The sequence below is a fragment of the Pteropus vampyrus genome, unplaced genomic scaffold (assembly GCF_000151845.1).
Source record: "Pteropus vampyrus isolate Shadow unplaced genomic scaffold, Pvam_2.0 Scaffold1, whole genome shotgun sequence".
NCBI lineage: Eukaryota > Metazoa > Chordata > Mammalia > Chiroptera > Pteropodidae > Pteropus > Pteropus vampyrus.
In genome coordinates, this window is record NW_011888782.1 from 22287094 (window position 1) to 22297793 (window position 10700).

The following is a 10700-nucleotide window of genomic DNA, read 5'->3' on the forward strand; positions in this document are numbered from 1 at the left end:
GTTCAGTTCTGCTAGTGACTGACAGGTTATTGATCCTTGGGACAGGGCTCAATAACCCTCGTCATTTTAATAACACATATTTCTGGTAGTGTATTAGGAGAGGCCACGGGCTGACCAGAAGATGTGGGGAATCTTTGCACATGTAGGCTCGGGGAAAGGCAGGTTGAGGCCCAAGTGCAGGATCTGAGACATTTGGATTAGGCTAAAATATGGCCCAGCCTACCTAGTTTTTGACACTCTATATAGGTTATGCTTTCTAAAGGAGGCTTGGAGGCTTTAAACCAAGATGGCAAGTAGTTGCATCTTGTGTGCCACTCCCACTAGTCGGTAGAATCTGCTTGGAGAACAGTGTTGAGAAGGATTCTGAGGCCCAGCCCAGGCTTTCTGGAAAAGAATTCTGTGATTAGACAGTACTGTCTGCCACTGCTGTGAATAAGGATGTGGTGGCATGTGCCACATCTTTACTGTAGCTGTTTTAGGATGCCTTTGAAAGGTGATAAACTACCTAGCAAACTAAACTATGGCTACCGAGGGAATTACTGAGGGCAAGCATGCAGGTGGCTTCAGCCATTTCTCCAAGCATGGAACCCAGGGTCTCCTTCCTAGTTTGGCTTACTGGGACTTTGCTTTGGAGTTACCAAATATTTGAAGTCAAAAGCCACATGGGTAAGAATTTTCTAATGCTCCACAGCCCCTCAGCAGCTCCCACTTGCTTGCCCACCCCACCGAAGTAGGCTCACGTGCTCTGTTCACTTTCTATGTTCTCTTGCATTGTTCTTTTATGTCATGTCTTTGCTGTGCTCAGGTGTCGTGGGAGACCTTCAGGAATGGCTTATGTCTCCAGCCGTGAGCTCTGTCTCTCTTCCAGAAACCGTGGTGAACTTTTGTGAATCATCAGCTCCCGCTCTGTCCCACCCATTACTCCTAACTGTCTACTTGAACCCTAGCTCTGGGCACTCTCACCTGCAGGCCTTGGGCTGGGTTTTGGAGCTCTCAGGCTTGTATGGTGTCAGATGTACCCGAAACAGCTAGGTTTACTTGCTGATCCTGGTGGAAAGTATAGAGCAGCAGGCACCTCTGCCTGACTTGCCATCATTTTCACTTAGATGCTCAGTCACTATAGGGAGCAGCGTCTCCCTTTACCACGCATATACTTCACTCAAAACTCAACTCTTCAACAAAATAATATACCTCCTCCTCTCCAAACCTTTGACACTTTGGAATATTGTGTCAGGTTATTTTTGGCACCTCTTGATGCCAAATGGCACCAAGAATTATTTGGGTAATTTTACCTCACTGCCAAAAACAATGAGAGAATGAAGAAAAACAACGCCATCTCAAGCAAAGCAGTTTCTCTGGCCTAAGTACTGTCTGTGCTGCTTATAAGTACAGCACTGAGCATGCCTTTTACTTTTGCATTTTCACTCTATGGGACATTGTGATGTACAAGCCATTGGTGAGAGCCAGGGCTATATTAAAAACCTACTCTGAAGTGCACTGATATCTGCAACTCACTTTGAAATGCATATTAAAAAATATAGATTGATGGATAGATATGTAATAAAGCAATAGATAACATACTGATGGTGGAATGTGGGTGATGAGTATATGGATGTTCACTGTACAATTCTTCCATCTTGGCCGCTAGCTTGGAAATGTTCATAATAAAATGTTGGCGGTGGAGGGGTGGTGGTGGAATTATCCCTGACAGTGAACCATGGTAATTTAAAACAGGCTCTTGACCAATGTGGTCTCTGAGGCCAGAGAGTGACGGAATAGTGTGATTGGAGCCATTTCATTTGGGAAGACTTCCTGTGGGGAGTGGTTTCCTGCCTGCTGTGGCTTGAAATCTGTGCTGTTCATAGACCAGTGGAGAGGAGGGGTGTGCGGTCCTCCCTTCCCGGGCTGAGCTGTGCACTCTGCTGCCATTCCCCTCCGACACGCCCCTTGAGCAGGGGTGCTGCTCTCTCCTGTGGCTCTCACATCTTACGCCAGCTTCTAGGCAGTTCAGTTGCGCTCCACAGCCTCCTCCTGGCCCTACTTGGCTTTTCTCACCTCTCCCAGAGGACTGCCATATGCCTTGGCACTGCCTGTGAGATGGGAGGGCACTCTCACCCAGCGCAGTATCCGCTGTGAGCAGAGAGGCTGTTGGGCACGGGAGAGGTGGCAGGCTTGGCTGTTCCAGATGGCCCCACTGTTGCCTGAAAATTCTAGTCACTACAGAGCTGACAGAGCAGGGAGAGGACAGGAAGTGAGTGGCAGACAAAGAGGCTCTCTGGAGTTAGGACCTGACCCGAATTGTGAGTCACACACATTGGTGGTCTCACAGACGGTGCTGGGATCCAACTACCAGGATAACTGACTCAGGTGCAGGAGTAAAATGCAAGGCCCCCACCTGTCTGATGCTTATTCCTGCCTCCCCCTTCTCCTACTAGTGTGTACGTGGGCACTCAGTGAATACAAATTCTTGGTCCTATTAATATCAGCCTTAGCAAAATGGCATCAGGAAGAAAATATGCTACAATAATAGTGTTAGGAAGATTTCTTAAAAATTGAGTGCTATTTATAGCACTGCTTTCTGCCTCTGTTAGTGGAGAGAATCTAGAATTCACTGTCAGGCTCTTGACCACATTGGAAGATGGCACTCTCCATGCTTTTGACTGTTCGTCATGTGTGCACACATCTACCTACTTGCACACACATGTGCCTGGTGCACACACTCATACACGTGCCTGGTGCACATGCTCACTTTCACACACACAAACTCTGTCCTCTGAGCTGAGCACTTCCCTGCCTTTGACACCTGCGGAACCTCGAGGGGTTGCCCAGCTCCTCCCCCACAGCCAATGGAAGGGGTCCCTCCGCAAGGGGGTGCAGGGCAACCCTTAGCTGGTCTTCATCTTGGTTTGGGCCACTTTGTCCTCTCTTCTCCTGAGAGACAGTGGATCCTGGAGTTCAGACCACAGACTCTGGAGCCAGCCTCTCTGGTTTGCATTCTGGCTCTACGGCCACTGGCTGGATGACCTTCAACAAGCCACTCTGTCTTGCTATGTCTCAATTTCAGCACTTGTGAAATGAAGATGATGATAATCCCTACCACATGGATGGCTGTAGGAATTAATCAAGTTTGTACTGTGAAGCCTGCCACTCATATAGTGCTCACATTATTAGCTGCCGCTGCTGCTCTCGGCGTCCGCTCCCCAGTCACCTTACTCTGGGCTGGGGCTCCAAGGCCAGAGCAAGAATCTCAGTAAGATCAAGCAAAGACAACTGCGTTAGTCTCCTAGCGTGACTGTAACAAATGCGCACAAATTTAGTGACTTAAAAACAACACAACTTGGTTCTTACAGTTCTGGAGCCCAGAGTCTGGAATCATTGTCATTGTCAAGGTGTCAGCACCCGCTCCGGAGGAGCTAGGGGAGGGTCTGTGCCCTTGCCCTTTCTGTCTCCTAGGGCTGCACTCCTCGCACTCCTTGGCCTGGCGGCCTCCTCCGTCTCCAAGGGCAGCAGCTTAGCATCTTGCTTCTGTTGTCTCATCTCCCTTTGCCCTCCCCGTATACGGGCCCTTGGGATGGCATTCTGGACCCACCGAATAATCCAAGAGACACTCCCTGTCTCCAAATCCTTCCCTTAATCACTTCTGCAAAGTCTCCTTTGCCATTTGAAGTAACGTTCATCGTTCTGGGGATTAAGGCCTGGGTGTATTTGGGGCCATTAGTCACACAACGACTGAGGCAGGAAGAAGCTCTCTGGGGTCCTGTGTCTGTGGCGTGAGTTGGCCAAGTTCTGGACCAACTTGGACCACTGCCTCCGACCCCCAGCCAGGCCACACAAGCTGCCCAAGCCCCATGCTGTCACCCCCTGTCAGCAGTAGGCCCTCTCTGTCTGCTCTAATGAACTCTGAAGACACAGTGTCTCATTCTGTTAGCTCCCCAGTGCCTGGCACATGGCGGGTGCTGGGCGGTGGCTATGTGCTCGTGCAGGCAGGCAATGATGTGCTATGTGTGTCTTTATAGGCCACGGAGAGTGTCATTGTGGAGAATGCAAGTGCCATGCAGGTTACATTGGGGACAACTGTAACTGCTCAACAGACATCAGTACTTGCCAGGGCAAGGACGGCCAGATCTGCAGCAGCCGAGGGCACTGTGTGTGTGGGCAGTGCCAGTGCACAGAGCCAGGAGCCTTTGGGGAGACATGCGAGAAGTGCCCAACCTGCCCAGATGCTTGCAGCACTAAGAGGTAACGGCGCCCACCCACAGCCCCCTCACGCCAGCTCCTCACCTCAGCACAGGCCTGTCTTCCAGCCAGTCAGCTCTCAGGGCCCGCCAGCTTCTCCCCATCTCTGCCCTCCCGGCCTTGCTGGGGAGTGAGACTCTCACTAACATTAACTAAAATAGCATCTTCGAGACTCTGATTCCATGGGGATTTTGTTAGAAAATAAAAACAAAACAGGAAAAAACCAAGACTGCTATTCTATTGCTAAACAAGTTTAGAAATTACCAGATTACTGAGTTCAATGAAATTAAACTGGTTTTGGTAACAAAATAGCATTTTCTCAGAGCCTTTAGTGTGCCATTGAGTATTTGAAAAAGGGATTCAGTGTACATCTTTTTTTCAAATGTATTTGATCACCCCCCATCCACACACACACATTAACATCTCCCAAGCAGTGTTTCACAGGACATCCATGTGGGAAATGCTGCTTTAAAGAAAACATAATCAGAAGGGAAATTGGATAGGAGGGCACCTGACCTAGATAAGGCATGCCAGAAACAAACTGCCGTGGCTGTTGAATTTTCTGCTCCATTTATACAGATAATGGAACGCTGGCTCTACGCTGCCAATGAATGCACAGATTGTCTAGACCCGGGCACCCGGGCCTTCGATGACTCAGCCACAGGGTCACATTCCCCGGGATGACCTCCCCACGGCTCTGCCCTTCACACTCTGCCAGAGCGCCAGTGAGAGGGAATTAAAGAAGTCAAGGAGTCATGCCGTCAGAAAAGCCAGAGTGACAGTTTCTCTTGACTTTTGCTAGAGAAGCCGCTGTGTCATCATCATCGTGCTAAAGCGCCAGCAGGGTGGGAACAGGAGCAAGGATAAGCAGAAACAAATAGAAATGCAGACGGCATTTCTCTTTGGTTAGGGAGCGCAACAGTGCAATTTTCTTTTGGCAGATTTCCCCTCCAAACTTCTGGCTCAGGCTGATAATGAAATGAGTTCGTGCTCCCTGAGCCTGCCGCGGCTGCTGGTCAGTCCGTGCTCAGAAACGTTCTGGGTGGCAGGGCCCCTGGCTGGACATTTGCCACAAATAATCCAGGCGTGGGTAATTGAAAGTTGGCTGCAGACCAAGAGACAAGATGGACAGGGCCAGGTTTTATTTTGTGTCATTGGAAGGGAGCCAGGGAGAAGGGAGAAAAAAACAGATCCACTTTAGACCCGCTAAGAATGGAGAAACAGCAGAAATTCAAAGAAGCATCCCAGGGAGGAGGTTAGGATCCTGGATCTGGAGCCCAAGTAGCTGTGGCCATCTGAGCACGGGATCGCGGCCATCGTCCACATTTCATGCTGGAGCGAGGTGCCCTCCCACAACTCCTACCAGCAGAACCCTTCTGAGTATACGTTCCTAGTCCCTGAGACACGCGAAGTTGATAGGGGTGGGAGCCAAGCTAGAACAACACACGTGCAACCAATAAAAGTAGATAAAGTCTGTTTCTCTTCTTCCTCTGGAGCAGCAAGGCAATGTATGGTTGGCTTAGGTAGGTTAAAAGGTCCCATGGGAAAACAACCCCAGCTTTAAATGTTTAAAGCATTCATTTCCTAGAAGACATAGACTTGATAATTTATTATCCATTAAGCAATACCCAATGAGCAAAGAGATGTCGTAAGGGAACCTCACTATCCCTTCTTGGGCCCTCCTCTGGGCCACGCTCACTCTGTCTCTTTCACAGCCTAGTTGCAACTTTTTTTAAAAAAACAACGTCCCTTTGATAGTGACTTATGTCAGGCTGTTTTTCTGCTTGCTGCTTTGCTGAAAGACACCAGGTTTCGAATACCTTATGTCCTTTTTTTTCCCCCTGGCGTTTCAGAGCAGCCAATCTCTACTTTCTAGAATTAACCACACACACCCTTCACCTTGGGTGAGTTCACACTCAGCCTCAGCTGATTTCAATTAACAGGCTCTGTGCAAAGTCTCTCTCAGCAACTTGTTTGTTTAAAAGACCAGACTTACTTTAATACATGACTACAATATATCACGCGTTTCAACACAGTACATGAATCACACTGATATGTCTACGTGGATAATTAGGGAATGTTTCCTGAAAGTGGCTCTGTGGCTTAATGTGGTTTTAATGACAACAGGGAATGCAGATGGAGGGCACAGTGGATCCTGGCTGAGACCGGAAGCAGCCGCCCTTCTTTGCAGCCCGTTAATCCAGGAGGCTGGAAAGAGGGGTGCTGGGTTAACGTGAATGACCAGAGCTGCAGCCACCCCTTCCTTGACCGCAGCCAAGTCTCACTTGCCCGCCCTTTGGAGCTCTGGCCTGTGGAGCAATGCATACATCACCCACTTGTTTGTAACTCCAGAATGTTTCCATAGTCATTCCCAAGAGAGTGGGATTGTTGTGGCCACATCTGAGATAGTCGAACTCATGAGCGTATTAGAACCCTCATAAGAAAACCTAATTCACTTTCTCTTCATGATCTACTCGCTTGCCCATTCTTCCTTTATGTTCAGAAAGTGAAGTAAGGATCTGCGGAGGGGGTTGTCTGAGAGACGGGGCATCTGGATGCTGGATCCAGCTGCCCTTGACTTCTTTTTTGTCCTCATTTCCCTCACCTGTAAAATAAGAGGACTTGATGAAATGCTCTCTGAGCTCCCTCCCAGTTCTGACATTCCAGTCCACAGTTTCTGCACCGGAAACGTAGTAACTGGCCTCTTAATCTCAACGAATTAAAGGATGATGAGAATAGAGGTGATGCATTGTGGTTGCACATCCCTCCCTGTTTTGCTGGAGTGCCTTCCAGATACTCAGCCCCTTGGGTCCCCACAGGCCTGTAGGAAATCAGGACAGCTGTCCCCCATGTGGCCGAGGCTCTGCAAGGTCGTCCTCTGCACTCTGGTGCCACTGTGTTGCTGCAGGGAGGCGGTGGCCCTCTCAGTACACTTGGCGCTTGAGGAAGCCCCTGAGGAAGCCTCTGTTTGGGGGGTTTCACCCTCCTTGCCTCACAAAGTTCCTGGAGGTTCCCCATCAGCTAGCTCTTTTGCCCCACCCCACTCATCCCTGGGGCCGAGTTGCTGCCATCCCATTTATGCTGCCCTATCCCACAGCCCCCAGAGGGGTCAGGGCTCTGTTCCCCTCCACAGCAAGCTCCACAGACCCTTAGAGCTCAGCTTCTCTGGCCCCATGTCCCAGGAGTCTTGTTTATTCTCCCTGATGTAGCTGAAGGTGGGTGGAGAATTCCTGGGATTGGATTTTTACTCTGAAAAGTATAAATAATCATCATTAATAGAGCACTTTAATTAAGCATTTTACATATCTGATTTAAACTGTAGGCCTGAGGTGGGAGGAGAGGGACTCATAGTGTCTCTTTGTGGCTGTAAGCCATTTTCTCCAGAAGATCCCTGTTGAAATGCGAGTTCCCTGGGAGGGGCTGCAACCCTGTGGCCTCTACCAGAATCTAGTGCAGGCTGGCCACCAGGTGAGTGGACAGCAGGGTCCTTGGGGAGCCTGCCAGGTGAGCGCCCTCAGGGAAGGAGAAGGGGCAGGGCCTCAGAGCCTCCGGGACAGCAGTTTTCAGCCCTCACTGTTAATCAGAATCCCAGGGCCCAGCTCCACCCAAGAGATGTGACTCCAGAGTCTAATGTGCAGGCAGGTTGAGAGCCCCGCCCTGGTGATGGCTGGAGGGGATCCTGGGAATTGGGGCAACACGAGGACATCAAGCACCAGCCATGGGGAATGAGGACCCCTCTGTGAGGCTGGGATCACAGTTTCTTATCACTCAGAAACTTGTTGCTTGGCCAGACCCTTCATTCAGTCAGGCCTTCGATATACCAGAGTGAAGATGGATTTGGCTCCTGGTATCAGAATTTGAAAGGCCTCCAACCTACAACTTGACGTGTAGAGCAGACATGCCTCTAAACTCACATATGTTCCTCCAAGAACCCTCGGGCTTCCCCACATAACAGCCACAAGAAGGGTGGGGCGGAAACATTCCCTGAAGCCAGACACCTGAAGACAGACAGAAGTTAGTCTTTAGCGTCTGCAGGAAGGCCGGGGTCTGCCTTGTCGGGGGCCCATTCATTATGTGTGTGGAGCTACGACACAGCATCTAACATCAACATTTATTGCCTCTTTTTTAAAGAGATTGTGTTGAGTGCCTGCTGCTTCACTCAGGAAGCCCAGCTGACAACCAGACCTGCCAAAACCTGTGCAAAGATGAGGTGATCACGTGGGCGGACAGCATCGGTGAGTGTGCCAGAGCAGCCCTGGGCAGCTGTCCCCTTTTCGATCTTAGTGGACACTTAGAGAACTTTATCCCCCATGGGATGATCTTGTCCGGGAGGAAGGTAGGTTTAGCCTTGAATTAGGAAGCATAGTCTCAATGTCCTTGGCACAACAGCTGGCTCCCCAAGAGGACTTGGGGAACCTGTGCTAGGGCATAGGTTCCAGACTCAACAGAACATAAGACCTTGTTCATAAGTTTCTGTCCTATCACTGGAACCCAGTCCCTTCCTAGTTTCTGTCCCATCACTGGAACCCAGTCTTCTCCCAGGCCCTCTGAGAACTGAGTATATTAGAATAAGTAATGTTAGCTGCTATCGCAAACAAATGCCAAATATCAATGACTTAACAAATGTAAATCAGTTCATCACTCACTGAAAGTCCAGTGAAGATGCTCCTGGTTGGCAAAGCTTTCCATGTGGTCACTCAGGCATTCAGGCACCCTCTATGTCAAGGTTCCTCCCTCCCCAAGGTCCCCAGAATCCTCTCCATTTAGTCAGCAAATAGGGAAAGGCAGAGTGAAGGGTCCCATGGGAGGTTTATATGAGCCAGGCCTGGAAGTGGTACATATAACTTCCATTCACATTACATTGGCCAGGACTCGGTCATCTGGCTGCATTTAATTACAAGGCTGGCTGGGAAACATAGTCAAGCTGTGTGCCCAGGAAGCAGGGGATCCATGTCTGGTGAACAACTAGCCAGCCTCTGCGCTATTTGGCCTCAGCCCAGCCCAGCTCTCACGACGCTACAGCCATCAGAGGGGGCAGAGTTCTCATTCAGTCCGGACTGAACTTGAGATTCAGTGCCAGGCTCTTCTTCCGGCAGCAGATCACCAGTTGGTTTCTGCAGATCTCACCCAGTGGCTCTTCTTACTCTAAACACTCCAGTTTGACATCATCTCTCAATCCCTCTGCTTTTACTTCTGGGCAAATGGCTACAAGTCCATTTCTGAAGCCCACGGGGAGGCTCAGACAGAGGCACAAAGATGTTTGCTTTTCACCATCTCTGGGCTGCATCCATATCTTTCCAGTACAGTCACTGCTGTCCAGGCTGAGGAGTTTCTAAGGGTAAGAGATGCAAATCACATATCTTAGCCCTATAAGCACGTAACTGGGTTTGAAACTATTCTGGAACACTCTATTTGCATCAAGTCAAAGTGGCCCTGTGCTGGAATCCTCATACACTGCTGTTTGGAGTGTAAAATGGTACAGCCACTGTGGAAAACAGTTTGGCATTTCTCCCCAAATTACACATAGAGTCACCATACAATTCAGCAATTCTACTTCCTGGTGTCTACACGAGAGAACTGAAAACATAGGTTAACACAAAAATGTGCACATGAGTGTTCATAGCAGCAATAATCATAATAGCCTAAAAGGAAATAACCCAAATGTACATGAATTGATGAACGAAAAAAATATGGTATAACCATACAGTGGAATATTATTCAGTCATAAAAAGGATTGAAGTATTTATACATGTATAACATGGATGAACTTTGAAAATATTATCCTCAGCGAAAGAAGCCAGGCAGAAAAGGACATATGTTATATGATTCCATTTATAGGAAATGTCCAAAATAGACAAGTACAGAGATAGTAAGTTAGTGGTTGCCAGGGGCTGGGGAACAAAGGGAATTGCGACTGGCTGCTACTATGTATGGGTTTCTTTTTGGAGTGATAGAAATGTTCTGGGATTGGATAGTGGGAATGGTTATACATTGTGAATATACTAAAACTACTGAATGATACACTATAAAATGATTAAGTGGTAGTGTGGGGGGAGCGGCGGGGGGAAGACTATGTATCTCGAAAGGGATTCTGCATCTGAGACTTCCTTGCTGGCAACTTTGCCCTCTACCTTGACCTCAGCCGCTGCAGACTCCTAGCCCAGCTGCCTGTCCGTCATGGCCCTGACTTGCCTTCTTTATAGACTTCCTTGCTCCTGCCTCTCTGATGTTGACTGACTGCTCTGGCTAAATCATGGCTCCTGAGTATGTTGAGTCACGTATGCCGCTAACACATGTATTGAACCCCAGGGATTGTGCTAGACCTAGAGACAGGCTTACTGAGTTCCATCTCTCACACCCATTTTCTAGCCCTACTTCTTGCTATTTAAGGTTGAACAGCAAGTTCTGCTTGCAGACCAGGGGCCAAAGCACACACAGTCAGACAAAACAAGACAATGCCTTCC

The 10700-nt window shown here is 49.0% G+C and overlaps 1 protein-coding gene across 1 annotated transcript in view; it reads left to right on the plus strand.

Moving 5' to 3' along the window:
* The window catches only part of ITGB5 (integrin subunit beta 5), a 115526-nt gene that overhangs the window by 98881 nt on the left and 5945 nt on the right, over positions 1–10700 (plus strand). The window contains exons 11-12 of the mRNA XM_011368299.2: positions 4017–4239; positions 8368–8471. Of these exons, the coding sequence (XP_011366601.1) occupies positions 4017–4239; positions 8368–8471 (327 nt within the window). The remainder of the gene's footprint in view (positions 1–4016; positions 4240–8367; positions 8472–10700) is intronic.